The sequence below is a fragment of the Pavona decussata genome, unplaced genomic scaffold (genome assembly GCF_977016875.1).
Source record: "Pavona decussata unplaced genomic scaffold, jaPavDecu1.1 SCAFFOLD_102, whole genome shotgun sequence".
NCBI lineage: Eukaryota > Metazoa > Cnidaria > Anthozoa > Scleractinia > Agariciidae > Pavona > Pavona decussata.
In genome coordinates, this window is record NW_028145517.1 from 691030 (window position 1) to 712626 (window position 21597).

The following is a 21597-nucleotide window of genomic DNA, read 5'->3' on the forward strand; positions in this document are numbered from 1 at the left end:
TTCTCCAGATCCTCGCTGTCATTTTATCCAACATGGCCGATAAAATTGAGCTAAAATTTGTTTAAAATACAGATATTTTGCACGTCCTGCTTTAATAACAACATGGTTGGAGGATCAGGTATGTTTTCATTCTCTGTGTATAATACCTGGCTTTTTTTTTTCTTTAAAGATGTCTTTTCAGTGAAATGTTTTCTTACAGAAGTGAACATAATTTGTTTCCTAACGTTTTAACCAATTTTCAGTGAGTGGTAAGCCATTCAAACCTGATCCAACCTCGTATGAACAGACTGGAATTCCATGGTAGGAGTTAGTTCTTCATTTATTCATGATCATTATCATCCATTGACTTGTATGAGCAATTTGCTCAGTTTCATAGGAAAATCAGAAGTATTTCAAATACCAAGAAGGACAAGCTTTTTAATACAAGGGAAGAAAAATTAAGTTGAATAAATAAACAAAAGTAAGTCGATTCATCAGTTGTTACCATAAATATGAGGGTAAACTTTACAATACCTGGCCACCTTAGTTTGAAGGGATGTGGCTTATGTAGCATAATGCGCCGATCAACTCGAAACTTCAACATCGAGTGTTCGAGTGCCAGGGCATTCTGCAGTTTAAGCCAAAGTGGCGGTTTTTCATTCGACAGTTTTTTTTTCTTTCACTGTTCACTGCTGTTTTATGGATATTCTAAAAACCTCTGTAGACACAAATGCGGAACAAAGGCGCAGCTTGACTCATTGCATGAAAAATCTACATCACTTAAAGAACTAGAAATACATATTAATTAGTTAGCCGGGTACGTAGATTGTTGTTCGAGTGGCAGGATATTCTGCAAATGCCCTACCTTACCAAATAAACTTCAAACTTCAAACTTCAAACTTCAATTTAAGCCAAAGCGGTTTTTCTTTCGACAGTGTTTATTTCTTTCACTTTTCACTGTGGGACAAAGCCGCAGCTTGATTCATTGTGTAAAAAATCTACATCATTTATATACAATCTATAAAAATAATTAATATTTAAGCACTCTCACTTTTGAAGACCTTTCTTGTAAGCCAATCGCTCATAAATGCTATATCTCTTCCTTTAAACTCTTTTATCTCGTCCAAACACGTGTTTATAGCTGTTAGCGACTTCGGCGCCCAAAAAAAGAGCGATTTGAAACCTGACACTTCCGGTTCAATTTTCCCCACCCCACCCAGGCAAGGTCAAATTCCCCACCTCCAGGGAAGGCCTTACTCGTCAAATTCCCCACTCCCCGGGCACAGAAAATAGTCAAATGCCCGGGGTTTGCCCGAGGGGGGGGGGGGGGGGGAATGTTGAAGTTTCGATTTGATCGGCGCATAATGCACTGATGCAGTCCTGTGTTAATGAATAGTGATGAAACAGTGACTACCGAGTCTGTTGTACCATATATAGTGTCTTGATCTTTACTGGATGTCTGCTTTGGATAGGGAAAATATGGGATCTGATAATGCCAAAATGAGTCCTAGATTATAAGCATGGTTGAGGGTAACTTTATTTTTCATCCATTTTGATCAGATGGCAGCATAGTTAATAAAAGGCAATGGTTATGAAGCCTGACCAACTTCTTGGTTATATGTTTTTGTAAGCATTTTTGGCCTTGACCGTGCACAGACCAGAATCGATTTTAAAATATGTTGGAGCAACTGACCAATAGAAATATTCCTGTTAAGATATTCAACTGTAGTGTGAGCATTAAAACAAAGGATTGTGCACAGTCGTGGTCCTTTCAACATAAAAATTGCACCATGTTTTCATGACAATGTTTCATAACCAGTCCTTCAATTAACTATGATGGCAGGTAGGGCCTCAAAGAACAAGAATGAGTACCATTCCTATCTCCCTTGATCAGGAATTTTTTTGTGGGACCACACTGTATACCAACCCCTCTCCTTCCTTTTCAGTGGAAATCCAGCCAGATACCAAAGTCGAGGAGTGATTCGCATGAACAGGGGTGACACTAAGCCCTTTGAGGATCAGCGTCTTGGAGTCCCAGGTACTGGAACTGAGTCCGAGGCAGACCAGCATTTAAGAGGAATGGTAAAGAATCAACTGGATACAAATGTTACTCTGGAAAGGTACAATATGATGGGATGTGTGGTTCCAGAAAATAGGCATACCAGTACCTCTCCCATAGCCTGAAAGGTCCTTGGAAATTCCAAACATATTAATGGAAACTACAAAGTTGGATTGGAATTTCCAGGGGTGGGGGTCCAAACCAAGTAACCTGTTATGGGAGGGACATGGAACTAGTACTTGCTGGAATAAAAAAAAAAAAAGAATGAAAACAGGAATTAAACAAAGACAAAAGCAAAGTAAAACACAATTAGCATGTGTTGCTATTCAGTTAGTTTGAGTGGTGGGTGCTTCAGGACATTTAATTTCTGAAGCAAAAGAAAAGTTACTTTCAATTGGTAAACCGATCAATCTGCTTTCCACTGTCTTGTGTGAAAACCAACAAATTCTTTCCAGAAAATAACGAAACAAAAAATAAATCACAACCAATCAAAACACAGTTATGTAATAAATTATAACTAAATTCTTGAGTAATCAGAAAAAAAGTCCAGAATCTGGACTTTTTTTCTGCTTGAGATCTGACAAAGGAAAATATTATTACTGTGTCATTAATTTCACCACTCATATGTGTATAAGTTCATGGTATTATAAACAGAGACTGTGTGTGATCTGATAAATAAAAATGTCAGCCATTGTTTGTAGGAATAATTACATGAAAAGAAATATTCAAATAATTATTGGGATCTTTTAAGACTCGCCTGTTGAGTGATTGTGATACTTATGGAAACAGTGTGTACCTGGGCATTAACTAAAGAATTCTCTACCTTATTAAACTCATCGTTAGTGGATGAGCTTGGGGGTTGGTGCCTGAAAGACCGGTGGTGCCACAGGTGAAGTGAGCTAAGCGAGGTGCAAAACCATGGCAACCCTGTCAGCGGCAGCCACCCGGTACCGTCACACTGAAAGATCAGTGGAGATAAAACAGAAAGTATACAAATAAAAATACTTACCACACCCACCACAAACCATACTTACCAAAGGGTGGGAGGGACTGGGAGCCACGAACTTAGACAGCACAAGCTCCGGCAAGTGAACAGATGCGAAATGAATTGGCACAAACATGTGAGCTGTAAGAACCCAGGGGCCCCTGTGAAATGGGGTTGCTGCCCCCGCATGTCCCGGCCATGCGGGCAGCGCTGACCAGCACTTGTCTTGATTTTAACTTTGCCTAAATTACATTTAGCCACATTTGTATTTTTTTTTTGTAAAAAAATAATACACTTTTGGCAAACTCTTTTGAGTAAAAAAATTGCTAACAAAAATTTGGTTAACAATAATTTTATTTCAAAAAGCACTTTTTTTCTGGTTCATTGATATTCATTAAAAACATTATTACTTGAATGGTAATACTGCTGACCACATTTAGCTATTCAGATCAATCCTTGATATTTCAAGTTTAGCCAAAAGTGAACTGATGCATGTGCTAAATCTTTGATTTTTCGAAAAAGGAAAAAGTCTAACTTGCAATGGAATGAATAAACTAATGCCTATATCGCAAGTGGAGGTTGGGTTCCCAAGAGCCAAAGAGCTGAAACTGCAAACTCAACCCCAAGGTGGTAGAACACCCTAATAGCCTGCCCCAGCCATGGCCAACTAGGCACCTGTCACATTGATGAAGCCCTAGGCTCAGTGGAAATACATGTACTTGTTACTGAAAAAGAACAAATTATAAAACGTTGATAATAATCATAAGTCCACCCGCCCAATGATACAAAGGTTGCCACATAGAAGGATAAGGAGAGAAAAAACCTCGCACAACAGCATGATAGCAGAAACACAGTGCAACTTTTAAAAAGCATTTGTGATGGCGTGCGCATACGCAGCCACAGGCAACTGCTCACCATCACCCCACCTGTGATACAAACATCCAGGAGTGCTGCATACAGACGCTGATATGCTTATGAAACGCCAACGCTGGTACACTCCAATATGCTGAGGAACGCTAACATGCTAAGCCCACCAATATGCTAAGAGCACCAAAGCACAAAGAAAACCACTGTGCTAAGACTTCACAATAAGAATGTCTTTGACACTGTTGAGCTAGTGCGTGATGTAGAGCTAACCGTTTCTTTGGAAAATAGAGTAACTATAAGCTTATACAGTACAATGTCACTACAGTGATGAATGAAATATTGTAGTAGTTGTTGAGTTTGGGCAAATAAATAAATTTTAAAAAAAATGGTTGAAAATTGTGCCCATGACGTCGAGTAGGTCTGGTGTAACTCAAGCGAGCAACTGGCATACAGTCTGGAGGGCAGCATGGAACTAAGCCATTATAGGATAAGACAGATTGATTTACCTGTGTGGCAGTGCACTTACAAAAAATAATGTATTGTGATTAATTTTCGAACACTGGGTTTATCTTGAAAGTTTGCTTTTTTGTAGCCAGCTCTCCAGAAAGAAGTCATTTCAATCATCCTCTACTTATGCACCATTTTGTCCGGATAAAACTGGTGCCCTTAGCCTAAAAGATTACCAGTCTTTACAGAGCCAAGAACAGTATGTACAGACTCTTAAGGAGTGTGGCTTTAATGATGAAGAAATTCAGTTTAAACTTGAACAAGAGGGTTATCTTCCAAAGGTGAGTTTTGTTTGTTCTAAGGAGGCAAATGATGGATCAGGGAATTAGCTCTGTGCATAGTGTATGTTTCAGTACTGAAGTAAACCCATGAAATCCGTACTGAGCATGAGCTCTATTAAGGACGGTGCCTACTAATACAGACGTATTTTTGTGCCATTTATGACAGTGCGGGAAAAGCAGATCTGAGCAAAGGCTATTGGAATCCAAAAAGAAAATTGTGGATAACCACGCATTTTTTAGAGATAATTAAGCAACAATATTTCTAAAAGCGCCAAAATATAAAGCAATGTATGGCAGTTTTTGTTATCTCAGAAAAATGCATGGTTACCCCCAGTTTTCTTTAGGGATACCAAGAACATTTGCTAAGTTCTGCTTTCTTCCGCATAGGTTTAAACCGCGCAAATATTCCTGTATAAGCGAGCACTACCCACAGGAAACCTGAGTATCTCGAGATGCGCAGAACGTATGCACAGTAACAAATTAAAGTGGGCACCGTCCTTAATTTTATCTCGTGGGCCATAGTCATGGAGGTTTCCAAGCATTCCTTTGGTGGACTGAGTTTTGACAATTTGTTTTCTTTCTGTATTGATTGGTTTATTTAAATAATTTTGACAGCCCTAGTCTTTTTTAGGTTAGATGAAGACCATATTAACCTAAGTATCAAATTCCTTGGAAATTGCTAGGCTCCTAAAAGAAGTCGATACGGAGCAAACCCATCAGCCGAACAAGAAAAGCTGAATGACCTTGAAAAAAGAATCAAAGTGCGTGAAGAAGCATTATCTGTACCTGATCTGTATGCTAATGTACGAATGCTAAGCAGACACGCCCTGGAGGTGGAACAGTCTTTGCTTAAAGGATCACCAAAGGGAAGCGGCTTAAGTCACTTGGTCCAACCAAGGTTACAAGGTATGAAAGATGGCTAATCTTGACTGGTTAGTTGCATAGCACGTAACATTAGAGAGCTTGAGGGACTGTTTACTTGGAGGGAGGAAGAACCTAGCACTAGGAAGTTCGTAGAAGGCGAAACAACGTTTCGTTTGGTTTACATGCAGAAATTTTGGTCGGAGTGGTTAGCATGTGGAGACCTGAGGAAAAGAAAAAAAATTGTCGGTCTTTAGCATCTAAACGCTCGCCGGGCTGCCGCCATGTTTGTTCTTCTTTGTCCATAGTACTAGGACTTTCCGAAAGAAGGTAGTTTACATGGTGCCAGGATCTTCCTATCTCCCAGAGAGAACTTACGCAACGACAACGCCGCAAAACAATAGGTTTAATGAAGAAAAACAATCGCTCTACACGTGCGTTTTAAATGTTGGTACATTTACAGTTGCCGTCCTCTGCAAAGCAACAACGTGAAATGACCAAATTCAAGGTTTTGCGAAGAACGCGAGCACACGACAGCGAATTTTTCATTCTCTTCCTTATAGTTCGCCACTTTATCACAAGTTAAGTGAGTTGAAATAATCCGATCGCGAAGTAGCACAAATGAGGTGACGTTATATTTTCAAAGTGACGTTGTCGTTGCCGTCGCAGTAGACTTGTTGCGTTAGTTCCTTATGTTGAGTAGAGTTTCTTTTGTAAGGAAACAGTACGATAAGCACAAAGGCTAGCCGTTTAACCACCCTGATGTTCTGCTCTGATGTCAGTCGTACTAACCACTACACCAACATACTTTCATAAACACATCAACTGAAGCAAAACTAACAAAATGGTGGAGGCAACCGTGAAATTAGCCTGCGTGGCAGGCGCTAGAAAGGGGAGACGTGGAATCGGGCATGCGCGAGATGCGCGAGTGGAGCGAGGGAGAGGGGAAAGGAAGCTCTCTCTCTTCCTCGCTCCCTTCACGCGTTGTGCACGCAATCAATTTCCCTTCTCCCCTCCCCTTTCTAGCGCCTGCCGCGCGGGTTACCCAGAAATTGTATAACATCCAATGTAATGCAGACCGGGGAGGGGGTGGGGTGTGGAGTCGTGGCATCATGGTATAGGTACTGGTAATAAGCAATGGGCGCTATCTTGTGATCCGATTGTGTTCTTTACCATTTTACCTTGTTTGGCGTAAATCACCAAAATTCAGGCCTTGTTGTACAACAATCCTTACAGCTACTGCAGTGAATGATCCACTACTGCAAACACTGATGGAACAAGACAGGATTTTGTCAAGATCAAAATTGCCACCCTCATCTTCAAAAACCCAAGAAAAAACCAGGTGTACTCCCAGCGAATATTCCTCTGAAACAAGTGACAATCAAAGCGAAGGCTTTGTAAACACAGGAAAGGCTCCTGAAGGTGGTAATAGTTCATCCAGCGGGGAAAGTGGCGCTCCTAGTTTGCCAGCTGATATTCAGCCTCTCGACGAGAAGGCAATCATCCAGAATAGATTATCGCTGGAGCAAATAAAAGAAATACCAAAGTTTATGAGTTATCATCCGGGAGAGCCAAACAAGGTTTGAGGTTTTTTGTTTTGTTGTATTTTTGTGCTTAGGAGAGGGATTCCGATAGGGGAAGGAAAGGGGGGCGAGGGAGAGGCAGGGGAAGGATAGCTAAAAGGGAGTGGTTTGGGGGTGGGGCGGGGGGAGGGGCGAGGTAGACGCGTGTTTTACCAAGAATCTGAGATCTTGATGCTGTTTTCATTTGTCTCTAAGTGCGAGTTGCATTTTCCAGTTCCAACCAATCACAGTTCTTCGAATTGTCATAAAAGTCATCTGTAACTGAGCTAAGCTAAGCTACTGTGATGCATTTGAATATAATATTTATTTAATAGCGTTTCTTTTTTAATCAACCGCCTCTGCTTAACATTACTATCTTGTTGTGTGGCGTCTGTAAATTTCAACTGAGTTGGAATAGTGGAACGTGTATAATCCCACGAAATTTAATGAATGCACCGTAAAGTTACGAAAGTCGAGTCTCTTTAGCCCTTAACAGATCATCAACTTCCAATTTGTGAACCAGTGACGCACGCATCCCTGTTCGCAAGCCGAGCAAGGGCAACTGTACTTGAAAGTTTAAAAAATAGCGACTCCCCTTTCCTTGACGTGCGAACGTTTTCATTCCTCACGCTGTCCAGTGGGAACTGAAAGCGATTTGGAACACTCTACCATAGTTGGTACAAATTATAACACTACTTTGTAGTAGTTAACGTGTTTCAATGTTGCTTTGTCGTCGTTTCCTTGCCCTCCATTTTGGATGTTTGTTTTCCTTTTATTGTGGTGTGGTTCTTTTCCATTCGTTTCGGCCCAACTTATACCTCAGAATTCCGTCACGTCAAGCCTCAGTAAAAACTTTCCAAAACTTACATGAGCTCAAAACACCAAGCAACTAGTAATACGCTTCTTTGAGGGTGGACGAGTGGCGTAAAATTCGGTTGCATTGTAGATTCGATCTTTCCTTACCTGTAACGTGGATAGTATATATGGACCACGTGACGACGCGATCGCTTTCCGCAGTATTTTGCATTGGAAAATCCCAGGGTGTTGGGGGGAGGGGGGGGGGGTTGTACTTGGGGGAGGCTCTGCCCCTAGGTCCAAACCCTTGCCCTTTTATATACCATTTGTGACAGGAAAGGTAACCCTTTCATATACCTACAGTATAAACACATTATTTTATCCTTGGGTCAGTTCAAGATATTTTGAAAGGCCCTTTTAGATACCTAAATGACAGTTTCCCCACCCTTTTCGATACTTGGGCTCGTGAAATCCCTACCCTTTTCGAGTGGAGCCTCATAAGGACTATCCCCCTTCCCCCTGGGGAAGTCGTCGTTTTCGGCCGTTTGTGATCGTGTACTAACCGTATTAAGTATCTCTCCGTTTTTACATAGAAACGATCGAAAGCAATCGGCTTTCTCGACAGCAATTGGTACCATAAATCCTTCGACTATAGACTATACACTTTTTGTCTAGGTCCTGTTTATCAAGAACCTCCATCACAAGACCACTGAGGCAGATCTAGTCTCTCTCTTCATAAGATTCCAGGAAAAACAGGGACCTAGAATTAGTGTCAGGTTGATGAAGGGGAAGATGAATGGACAGGCGTTTGTCACCATGCCAGGTTGGTTGGTTTATTTGATTTCATTTATGAGGGAGTGGATAACGGTGATTTCATCTGGATGTGCTACAGAGATTTCAGGAACTGAATTCGGAGAACCTCAGAACAGTCGCTGGGGAGGGCAGTGTTTTTCTTTTTTTTTTCTTTTTGTACTTAGGTACTTTATTCTACTTTTTTTTAAGCTAGAAAAAGAGATGACCCCAAGAAGAGTCGAACCCGGTTCGTCGGATTCCCAAGCGAAAACCTTACCACTAGGCCACCGACGACTTATTCTAACCCCAATTAGTATAAATCTAATAGTGTTCTATCACGAATGCCGTTCTCTGATTGGCTACGCTACTCGCTATCTATTCTGTGATAGATAGTGAGTAGCGATTCTCAACAAAATGGCGGCCGCTTCTTCGCGTTTTCGAAGTGTCTGCGATGAGGAAGTAGATAATTTACTTGTTTAGTTTTGAACGACTAGTAGATTTATACTAAAACAATTAGATTATTCGCTCTCGATTTCTATGCGTGATAGTTGATTCGGGCTTCGCCCTCATCAACTATCACGCGATAGAAATCTCGAGCTCATAATCTAATTGTTAAATATAAAGGCAAACTGCAGGATACCTAAGCTAAACTAGGCTAACCGGATTGTCGTTTTGTTAGCTACCAGTGTATCACGGACAGTATCCGCAATCGTAATCAGGTTGTCCGGGGAGATACCGGTGAATTCTTTCCCCAAAACTGAGAACACAGAATTAGAGTTGAAAATCAGTGTATTCTCTTCACTAACAGCTTTTCTCTCTCAGTTCTCTTTGCACTTTTCCTTATATCTATACAACTCCTCTTCGTTTATCTCTATGTGGTTCGCTTTCTCTTAATGCAGTAACCTTTCTTTAATGTGTTTGTTTAGTCAAATTAAGACGTAACTAAAATAAATTGTAGGCAAAATTGACAGCTTGTTGTCATATTATGATATAATTAAACGTGCCGCACGAATTTCCTTGCAGAAGTTTCTCCTCAATGAAAGACAAAACTAACAGTAAATGAGCACTGCTTTACGTAAAATAAAATAGCAGGTTACATTTTGCAGTATAATTTTGAAGACAAGCTAAGTTTTAAAACTAAAACAGCCAACGTTGGTTCGGTTGTAAAGAAGAGACAGCGCCTTATTCCGTTTTCATTTGAATGAAAGCTTCCTTAGTTAATCAGAAAAGTCAAGAAACGTTTTTCCTTAAAAGCTCATTTATTAAAAACAGAGACAGGATGTCTCAATCAAAAAGATGTTAATCAAACATTAAATTTTCAAAATGACGTAAAGTAAGATTAAAGTTTGCAGAGACAACTTCCTTGTCTAGTAAACAACCGTAAAAAGTAAGAAACATAAAAATTGCAGAAACGAGCGCAATCCTGGTCTTAACTGAAGATTACTAAGAGGTCTAGTGAGGCAAAAGGTATAATATATAAGCGCACTAAAAAATATATCTACATCAACACGAAGTACAACTCTTCAAAAACTAATCGATAAGTTGTTCTTTTCTCTTTTACTTTCCCATTTAATAAATCCACGGCACGTTCTAGAATTCAAATACTTTGTAATACTATCTTGAGACGAGGGTCTGACGTTAATACAATCAGAAAGCTAGTTTACTAAATCTACAATTCGTCATCGTTTACTGTTAATTTTTCTGCAAAGTGCCTTAGTGACCGGGTCTGCAAGGTCTCCAAATTTTCACCATGAGCATCCAATACTTCCTGTCGGTGGAATATTTGTGTCAAAGGCCTTGAGTACCTCAGAAATTAGGATGTAGTTACTAAAGAAGAACAAGCACTTTCGAATTCTTTGTTAAAATTATTTTACGGAGGGACAAAAATGTTGGTCAAAGCGCAAAATAAGGCCAGCTTGGATTTTCGGAAAGCCGACGATAGCTCATATATTCGGGAAATTAGCCTCTGTTCGCTAAACGTTCTGCAACTTAAAATGTAGCTGAAGAGTTAAAAAAAGATCAATCTGTAATCGTACACAAATATCTCTTTTAAAGGCCCAGGAACGATCTTGGAAAAACAGAAAATTTATTTGAATTATTTTACTTATATTTTCTCCTTGCGTGTCCCTTTTTAAACCTTGCTCCTCTTGACCCTCGGGGAACGAGATTGACTCCAGATTAAAACACGGGTTGAATTAAGCACGTGAGTGTAAATGGTTCAGCACGCAAAGGGGAAGTATCATGGGGTTTTTGATATCTTTTGTTAAAAATGATGAAATAAGACCTTCAATCACCTGCCAAATAATTCTAGAATGACGAGAGGAACGAAATCAACTCAATTCTTGAAAGAAACAACTTGTGATCTGTTCTAGGGCATTTTGGAAACAAAAATGCGAGAACTTGAAAAACATTAGCCTCATATTTTTCAAGTTTCAATCCAAACCGGCCTACCCTGTCTCTGGCCAGAGGCACTAATCGACAGCTTTATTGCACTGGGGTGATAATTTTTAACCAAATTGACAATTGTTTCGTTGTTTCTGCTGACAGTCAAACATTTTTGGGTTTTGAAATGACAGCAAATTTTCGTGATACTTCTCCTTTAAGTGCAAGATACGATAAATGCTACCTAACAACTTGTCTAATGATGTTTTTAATGATATTTATTAATTAAATATATCGCACACACACGAATGTCCTACACACATAAATGTGCCACATGCACATACACATAAGAACGATTACAGTCAATAAGTAAGTACAGGTATAACTAAAAAAGGAACGACAATATTACAACAATAATCAAAGCGAAAATAAAAGACAAAGGAAGTTGAAACATACATGGGCGTCTACCTTGTCAGTTCTAGATGCAATCAAGAGAGAAAAAGGAAGCCGTTATTTAACGTTTGGAATGGAACGACTCGTTTAATCTGTGATTACTGTTAGTTTATGCTTTAGCAAACATATATTTCCTGAATCAAAAGTCGAGATAAAATCTGTTCAGGCGCCATGGCATAATTCCCCGTTTGTGAGATACTGTCAGTATTCTTCCTTTGTTTGCTTTTCTTAAAATACTTAAGTATCTTCTCTTGAAAGCTCTTCTTTGCGGAATTGCCACGGTCGTGGAAAAATCGGAGAAAATATCGGGAGTTTTTCTTTTCTTTCAAGGTAAGGGGAAAGTAAAGGAACTTTGTATCAAGCCAGGGAAATTCTTAATCCTTATCCAAAGCCAGTGAAATTTAGGGAATTTATTTTTCAGTAGCCTATAGATTTGCAAATGAGTTTCCTTTTTGGCAAAGGCAATATCGTTCCAAAAAATGATTTGCGAGGGAATTAATTTCTTTGGCGTTGTGGTCAAAGGATTTGTCATTGGTGGTCAGTGATAACTGATTTGTCGTCAGTAGATAGTCTTTATTCTGTTGAGTGCGCTTTGTTTCATTAATTTTTCCCGATTTAGTTAGCCACAAACTTGTAATTTCATATACAACTATCTAACCACTGTTAAAAAATTCAATAAGTCTTTTCTATTTTTTGTTTGTACACTTATTTTCTCTTTTCATCATCCATAAATTTTTAATTACTGTGATGTTTTGATGCATTTGTGCAGTTGTTGTTAACGAAAGAAACTTTTAAGTACATGAAAAACCATCACAGTAATGTACGCAACTTGAGAATTGTAAATAGAAAGCTACGGCTAAAAGAGATTCGAACCTTTGACCACTGCGAGAGCAACTTAACTATCTAGCTAACTAGGGGCGGCAGGTCATTTGCGAGTTCGTGGTATACCTGTAGAGGATGAATGTATGTGAGTGAAAACCTGGGGGAAAAGTATAGAGTGGTCTTTTTTGAGTATCGAAAGTAATTCACATTTAGTTTTACTGCGCTCTGTGATTGGTTGTCAAAACTCGCGCCACTTTCTCAACCAACGAGAATCAAAACCTGAAACCAATCATGACTTGCTCGCGCGCATTTTCCCGCACTTGGCGCCGGTTGCCTGTAGTTACTTCGAGTTCTGATTGGTTCGTTGTGCTGTTTAGGTCTGTTGTGATTGGTCAGAGTAATTACTTAGTTATTGGTTGTATGACACTCAATTGAACACCGATTTTTACTCCCACGCATTCAACTTAACTCGCACTTTTGCATTGTGAAGAGATTTCTGTTGACTATGGAAACGCGGCAATGAGAAATTGAATGTAATTAATTATATTGACTCGCCTTGACAAACCCTAAACTGAAAGAAAACAAATAGCATTACCAGTGTTCATTCAATGTTTGCCCTTCGGAATTTCCTTAACAGATTCAAAAGTTTTTTTTTTCTTTCACTCAAAAGTTAGTCTCGTAACATAACCCAAAAAGTTAGGTTTGATCCGCAACTGAGAGTGTAGAGCAATTGTGAATGCATGGACCACTTAATGATCTCGTTCTTTCTGACTTCAGATATTGCCTCAGCAACTGCTGCATTAAAGCTTGTGAACGGCTACTTGTTGAAAGGTAAACCAGTCATTATTCAATACGGCAAGCACCGAAGCGATCCCTCTGATAACAACGAAGTAGTGGGGAGACACCTAGATATGGGTAAGTTTTTTCTTAACTCCATAGCCATGCATTTTCTCACAAAACAAGGGCGGTTAATATGTGGACATCCCAACGAATTGCTGTGTTTAATTCAATGTTTATCAATGTTAATGAATGTTTCATTTCAAAGATATAGCATATTTAAGTAGCGGCTTGCTTATCCAGTAAATAGCTACAGCTAGTCGAGGCGGGGCAAGACGAACACAAAAATATGACAAGTACAATCTACTAAGACACTACGTTTTACATGGTAATACAGATTTAAGTATTTCACAATAATTATTTCAATCTAAAAGGAGAACTCGTAATTTATAAGTATACAATGATTTTAAAGTTGAAAACATGCAAGAAATGATAAATACAAACTACTAAAAACATTCTTATGCATGCAGATGTTTGCCATCCCATAACCGACCAAAACAAACAACAACAACAGCGAAAAGTTTCATCTTCATCGCCTAGTTACTATTTGCGGGTGTTGCAAGTTGTAAAGCGTGCTTTGCATACATCTTAAACCGATGTAAACCTTTTAAAATTGCAGCAAGTTATTGCAATAAATAGCAGCCACAGGAAAGACATAATCAAGGCTAGCTTGGAAGAATTTATTTGTGTATTTATTTCAATTAAGTGGTCGAAAAAATGAGTTACAAAAGTAAGAAATGAAAGGCAATGTATATATACCCATGACGAGCCAAAAAGGTGATCCGTAAAAGCTTGGGTTACTGATCCCGTATAAAACAAGACCACCCGAAATACAAAACACAAACTACAGTTTTTTTTCCCAACCCGTTGCCTCCAAAATCGCTCCGCGCGGTAATTTTGATTCCTTGCCAAGGTTGCAAGGTTGATTATACAACTAGAGACGTCAGCGTCAGGGCTACCGATGTTCAGTCTGAGTTTGGGATTATTTAAATCAAAATGTGAAACTGTACAGAAGAACATTTGCTTTTGTCTTTACCACATCTCGAAGACTATTAATGAAATGTCGCGAAACCTAATTTGAAGGAGGTTAAAATACTCGTAAAAGGATCCGAAACATTCCGAATCTTATTGACCAATCAAGAAATAACTCGAGTAGTCACGAGTCCGGCCCACCGGATCTTGTCACGTCGGCAGTCCTCCGTCAGCCATCGCCTTTTTGAGCGTGGGCTCAAACAGTTGTCGTATACGGAATTCCGGTGACATTTCAAGCCCGAGGCAACATGTCGAAAATCATCATAACAGTTTCTAGACGGTGACAAATTTTGCGGTGGCTGAGAATTTAGACTTATTAATTCTTGATGAGTAGCTAACACAAACATGCGACTGCCTATTGGTTGTAATTCTTATTCACAAGGCTGGATTTCCGGATTTTTCTTAATTCGACAACAAGGTGCCAAACGAAATGGTTGTTGAAACTTGAACACAACGGGCTGAGCTTTCTCAGTCTAATATAACAACAGATTTATGAGGAAAGATATATGACCCATGTATCGTATTTCTAGACATAAATATAACTGAGTTTATTTTGACATAACATCACCCATCTAAGAAACAAAGAAAAAGCACTCTCGCTTATGTGTTTTCCCGCCCCTTTTTACAGTTATGCTTGTAAACAATTCCTTTGTCCCACCTTACCGGGGTAAAGGAAGTTGTCTTAGCGCCTTAGGTAAATCTTTCTTGTCTCGATTCAATTCCTCATAATTTCTTGGCTTGACAAATTTCTCTTTCACCTCGTAAGTTATTTTTAGCATCAGAAGATGCAATTGAAATCTTTCTAGAAGGAAATCTAAATTGTGTTTACAACTTTTTAATCTGAAGATGAAATGTTAAAGTCGGTGACAATGAAAATGAGAGCTTTGGCTAGTACTTGGCTCATGGTGCTGTTTATTACGTTGTGTAAGGTCATGGTTCAAAGTTTTGAATCAGATCTGAGACTGGCTATTCAACTGAAAGCTATTGGGGAATACTTAATTGTGGTACCTTTTAGTATTTTACAAGGGGGTTCTAACCGTAGAGCCTATTTGCACATTCTCAAGTGTGTCCTTTCAGGTTAAAACTAGTAGACGCTTGAGGTGGGAACGGGCGAAAAAAAGAGAGGGAGAAAAAAAAAAACTAGAGATAAAAAGGATGGGGGTTGGTAAGCACAAGATACTGAGCTTTACTTTCCTGTGGTTCAGTCTGCATTTTTTGGAATTGAGGACTCCGAGGGAAATGGTTGAATTTGTTTTTCATAATTTTGACCAAGGCAGGCCATGACATGAGCATTATCGCCATTTTAAGAGGCTCGGCATTCTTCTGAAAACGCTGTGCGTTCTCTTGTAGTTGGTGTTTATACTGTTGCGTTATCGTCGAATCTTTCCTTTCTGTGATTACATTCTTTGAACACTTGTTTTTCTGTCTTCTTCCTTGAAACGAGAAACACCCTCACAGCTTGGACAGGAAGCATTCTATATAAGATCGAATTGTCCCCTGCCGGTTGGAGTTTGGCTAGCATAGTCAGTTTTGACTATTAGAATAGCTTTTAAAATTGATCACTACTGAGAAGTTCTTTCGTAGATTTCATGACCCTTTCTTTACTATCAAGCGCAGATTTAGCTTTAAAGAAAGTTGTATAAGTACAAGTACACAAATAAACAAACAAATTGAAAAACCGATCGACCCAATTGTTTCCCAGTGTAACCAGAATCAAAGCATTTTTTGTTTAGTTTAATGAATGATGAATGATAGACTCCGACTGTTGTTCGTTGAATTAACCCACCCTCAGATTGACTCAACATCATATGAGCTTAAAGTGCCCCTAACCCTTCAATTTGTTTTCTTTTGGTAGATTTCCATATCTTTCAAGAACTCATTTTCGAAAAAAATTTTGAGAAATATTGAATCCTTTTTTTTTTACGAGCGCTAGAAGTGAAGGCAGTCTTGTCGATATTTTCACCTATCGTTCGCATTAGTCCCCCACTCGGCCAAATGTGGAGCGTGACGTAAGAAAAGGACATCGTGCAAAAATATCCGAAGATTCGCGGTAATGCTTCAATTGTAAACAGAGAAAATGGTTGGAAAATGTGTGGTTTTTGGATGCAGCAACTCTCGAAATGTAGAGAAAGGAATCAGCATGCATAAGATTCCTTCTGAATCCTTCTGAATCCTTCTGGTGTCCTTTTCTTACGTCACAGCTAAGAAAGTGTCAAATATCGGACGCTTCTCATTGGCTCGTTCCTAATGAGCCCACGAGAAAAAAATTTGTCCAGCGGGGCTTAAAGGGCGCAAAAATTTAAAAATTTCAGTAACTTTTAGCGCTCGTAAAATAAAATGGATTCAATATTTCTCAAAAATTTTTTCGAAAATGAGTTCTTGAAAGATATGGAAATCTACCACGAGAAAACAAATTGAAGGGTTAGGGGCACTTTAATTTTACTCGACCAGTACATGCTACGCTATATTGAATTTACGATGATTCTCTTGGTTTCCTTCAAAAAGATTTTTTTAACGTGTTTGTGCTACCAGGGTTTCGCCTTTGTGTAAAAATAATATTATTCTTTAAAGTGCTCTAATTTATGTTTTTGATACTTTCCGGCCTGCCTCCGAATTTAGCTGGGATGTTACAGTTGCAGCTAAACATTTTTTATGCTTCCGTATTCTGTCACATGGCTATGCTGCACCCTCGCCCACGCTATTCACATTTCCTGTTACGGGACATCAGTTTTCGCTGAGTCACGCTACAGCCCATTGTGGCTTTAGAAACGCCTCAAATGTTGAACTTACTAGAACCCTTGAGTACAACTGTTTGAAAGGGAAAATTTAGTTTCTTTTTAAGACCTCTAACTGAATACAAAAGCGTTGAAATCCGATTTGGCGTTTTCTCGTGCTTCAATTGGAAATTAAGGGTAGTGAAGTAATGCCCAAGTATTAGTGACCAAGGAATTCCATTTTGTCTTTGACAAGTTGATCAAACAGAGAGATTTTTTAAATTGGTATACTTGTTTCTCAGTGTCATTTTTTGTTTATTACCGTTCCTTTTGACCCTCCGGTTAGAATATTTACCATAAACGACACCCGAAAAGTGGTATGGTTTTATTTGGAAATATTGTTCCTGTAAATATAACTAGATGTTCCCGCTGCAGCTAAACTGTACAAAGATATTTGTTTTCGCTTCTAACTCCTCGAAAACACACCCTCGCCCACGCCATTCCAACCTCAATTCATTCTTCCAGTCAAGAGACATGTTCGCTGAGTCACGCCAGCTGCGTGAGTATTTTTGTGATTTGGTTTACGAATTGAGCATGAAACTTTTCACGCTTTTCCGTTGAAAGGAATGGCAGTTATTTTCCAAGGAAAGTTATTCTGTTCTTTCAAAGTCGACTGAAACAAAAGACGGTTGTATATTTGTACGTGAGTGTTTATTTTACTTTAATGTTGTTTTTATTCAACCTTAATAAACGGTCTAGCGTTAGACTGTTTAAACTTAACGACACCTACTTATTCGACGTGAGATGTAATGAAACATAGAAAACTTTTTCCACCTTAGGAAAAATTCAAGGAGCCCAAAATACAGTGGTTAGGAATTCATACTGAAAAATTAGGTGCCTCGGGAAAAAAATAAAAAGAAACAATCTGTTTTTAGCAATTAGATTATGAGTTCGAAATTTATATCGCGTGATGCCCTAATCAACTATCACGCATAAAATTTCGAGAGCGAATAATCTAATTGTTTTAGTATAAATCTACTAGTCGTTCAAAACTTAGCAACAAGACAGGTTCACGTTTTTATTAAATAATGATATAAATAGGTCACACCACGCGCCGGCTACTCACTCTACTCACTATCTACAACAGAATAGATAGTGAGTAGCGTAGCCAATAAGAGAACAGCATTCGTGATATAACGCTAGTAGACTATACTAATCAAGAAGAGACTGTAGTTCTTGTTGAGTCCCATGGATAGCTTCTAGCACTAGGCAACCACCTGATAAATTCATTCCATCTTTGAGTTGAGGCGTTTGTAAATGTCTTGCTTCAATCATGTAGTCAATGTAATGTTCGACGAGGGTGGCAATAGAATCTGAAACGAGAATGTTATGTCTTTAAACGTTTGGTATCCCTCCCACCAGATCATTTGTTATATAAATGTCAACCCCCGCTGAAGTAAACTGTTTATGCTCACACACCCCGCTACGATGACAGAACCCTTGAAACAAGAGACAGGTCCGATTAGGTATGGTGGAGATGAAAGGGAGGGAGGGGAGCCTGCGGTGTTATAAATCGATTCATGTCCTGGATAGCTATTGCCCTTTCAAACACCATGTATACTTAAAAATGCAAACTTTTACGGTCTTCTTCCGAAAATACACACTTTTCGTGCTTGTTCTCTTGGATGGCGTGTTTCTGGACATGGAATTGCGCCAATGGTCATTGCAACCCAATTCCGTTACGTTTGAGATCTCTATCAGCTTAACTTTTTTGTTCTAAAAATGACCATTTATCAGAGTTTAATAATACAAGATCAGAGGATTATTAAATGAACTTTTGAAATAATGCTATCTGTTTATCGGCTTATCCGGTCGATTCTGCTGAATCGTAATGAGTTTGACCCAAGGCTTAAAAGTTCTTTAAAATAACTCACTGATGAAAAATAAGTCAGAAAAACATCTTTAATAAACCCTGATGGTAACAACATTTTATGTCTCCTTGCAGTATGAGTACTTGATCAAGATTACAGCCGTTATGAGAATAAAGAAAGTGATCACTTAAAATGTCTTGATGTTTGAAGCAATTCTCCCAAATTGTACCATAAAGATATTCTGAGAACAGTAGAGAGAGAATTGATGCTGATATTTGGGTTTAAAGAGTTAAAATGATTTAAAGGTCCGATATTGCTAGCTTTCTTTCCTTTTTTCCCCTAATTAAACAGCAACACAGTGATTTTTAAATAGATTTTTTCCCACAAAAAAATCCCACAGTTAAACATGACTGTACTCGAACCAACAGTTGTTTACTCGTTTAAGGCGCTATCACTAAATAATTGTCCAATTGTGGCAGTATATTCGTATTTCCGCCAGTTTATCTGTAGGTTACGAACCATCCTTCGTCTTTAGGGTCAAGGTATACGCGAACACAAAGCGACTGACTTTCTGAGAATGCTGTACTCAAATTTCCACCCCTAGGGCAGAATATTCGGTCACACACCCCACTAACGATAACAGAACACTTTTACATGTTACTCCGTTTTAAAAACCCTTGTGCAGGTGCTGACGGATCTACTACAGCCGAACAGTTGGTTTTAGCCCCCTAGTGCTGAAGCTGTATTTGTGGGCTATCGTGGTGAATTGATTGATGAATTTTGCTTCAAATAAAAGTTTGACGGCCGTTTTGTTTAGAAGTGAGGGTAGCAAATTGAAATACTTCAAATTCTGGAATCTTCTGACTACTGAATATTTTAAGTATTTGTGGTTGAAAACTGCAGTTAGTCATATTCCAGTTTTACTTTGTGTAAGATTGATGGTCAAAGGTACTGCAAAACTCTTATTAACTGGTTTAATATACTTTCAACTCTCGCCTTGTGGACACCACGCTAATACGGACGCCCCGATAATACGGACATCAGATAAGTCCCCAGCAAAACTACATTACAGACGTTCGACTGAAATAAAATCCCGCTATTACGGACTCTCGCTATTAAGGACACTAACTCTGGGTCCAGAGTGATTCTGCAATAAAGGGAGTTGACTGTAACAACTAACGGATTCTTTTTTTAAGTTATTTCATTAAAAACTAATCGGAAATAAATAGCACAGGGCGGCTAAAATGTACCAAAAAACGAACGTCTCAAAATGTTTTGTCCAACATTTCAGAGGTAGTGGTAGCAAAGTTTCGAAGATATTAAAGAAATATTTCTGACTATTTCTTTACAGACGTGTTTCTAGGCATTAAATGATGCAATCTGCAAGCATAACCCTTTCCGTTGCGTTTGAGATTACTATCAGCAGTGTACCAAATCCAGATCGTTTCAAAAATTGTCACTTATCTCAGAGTTTACAATCGTAAGATAAGAGGATTAACTTTAAGGCGCTCAACTCTCTCTGCTTATCATCACACCCCAGTCATTCTCCTGCAATAAGGTGACCTTGATCCAATGGAAAGGTAAATACTTCCTCTCTACGTAAGTTACTAGATAAAAACATTTGAAATCGCCAGAACATTAGTTTTACCTCATATACTCCTGAAAACAGTAAACGTCTCAGTTGCGCCATAATGTCCACTTTCAATTTTGATTTATTTGTGGTTCGTTACTATGCGAGTTCCCACAGCAGTGGACGGTATTTAATGCCCGGGTTTGGGAGGGATGGGGAGGAGTGGGTGGGGAATATTTCAGTTGTACTGGTATGGGCGGTCTGAAGGGTTTTAGTTTTTGAACTGTTTTTGTCTGAAACTGGGTTGTATATTTTCCTTTTTGGTGTTAAATGAGGTATAGATTTTGATCAATTTTGCCCTGAAATAGGCCTGCACAGTATTTGGCTCTTCTGAAAAGGGAGCCCATTAGACCTTTGGATTTTAAATGGAGTTGGAAAATCATAAGGTGGTCCGAGTTTCGAGCGCACTGAACTCAAAGTTACGACAGTTTGCGACTCTTTTCACTGCCTTCCATTTATCTCTTTAAATGCTAGTTGTGCGAACGTAAACGTGCATCTGGACTTACCTACATTGCATGTGCTTTGTTTAAAAGCTTTTTGTTTTACAAGATCTAATTCGCAGGGACATCAAAGCTATAGCCGTTTTCCATTTGTCAGTGTATCAATTCACCTTTTCGGCGCTAGATTTCACGTGCAGTGTCACGTGACTTCTGATGTAAACAAACCGCGAAAACATTTGATCTGAACACACGCGTACCACACATTTTAGTGTACTTTAGTGTACGAACATCATGGCCACGACTAAAAGATGTGCTTATGGTACTTGTAAAAATGATTCCCGATATCCTAAATCCCAGGATCCCAAAATGGTACATTCTGAGAGTAGCGTGCGCCATTTTGAAGCAATTAAAAGCAGTGGTATATTGACTGCCGCCGGTTCAAGGTGGTGCATTCCGTTTTCGAAATGATTTTAAAAACTGTTCTGAGAAATGGAAAGCGCACTATGATCCAGGCTCTCTCGACCGAGAAAGAAGGCAATGGGGAACCAAATATTCTCTTTTGATGGCCTTTAAAATACTGATAAGTCTTTGCTATTGTCGTCACCTGTCTGCTGAAAACAATTATTGTCGTTTTCTAACGCAAGTTACCATTGTGATATCTAAACTAAACCAGTTACATGTACCTTCGCTGAAAGTAGATCTGCTGGCATCAGGAGCATCTGATCGTG

General features: G+C 39.0%; 1 protein-coding gene and 1 long non-coding RNA gene across 2 annotated transcripts in view; one reads left to right on the top strand and one right to left on the bottom strand.

The window, feature by feature from the left end:
* The first annotated feature begins 34 nt into the window (after positions 1-34).
* Positions 35-21597, top strand: part of LOC146471481 (RNA-binding protein 41-like) — a 28891-nt gene continuing 7328 nt past the window's right edge. Inside the window, exons 1-8 of the mRNA XM_085119952.1 lie at positions 35-118; positions 243-300; positions 1926-2099; positions 4483-4678; positions 5362-5584; positions 6776-7119; positions 8572-8719; positions 13123-13260. Coding sequence (XP_084976078.1) covers positions 103-118; positions 243-300; positions 1926-2099; positions 4483-4678; positions 5362-5584; positions 6776-7119; positions 8572-8719; positions 13123-13260 — 1297 coding nt within the window. The 5' untranslated portion in view covers positions 35-102. The remainder of the gene's footprint in view (positions 119-242; positions 301-1925; positions 2100-4482; positions 4679-5361; positions 5585-6775; positions 7120-8571; positions 8720-13122; positions 13261-21597) is intronic.
* LOC146471482 (uncharacterized) lies at positions 14689-16963 on the bottom strand. The gene is made up of 2 exons (XR_014866786.1): positions 16647-16963; positions 14689-16027 (listed from the first exon to the last, which is right to left on the bottom strand). It is a non-coding gene; the product is annotated as an uncharacterized LOC146471482 (long non-coding RNA).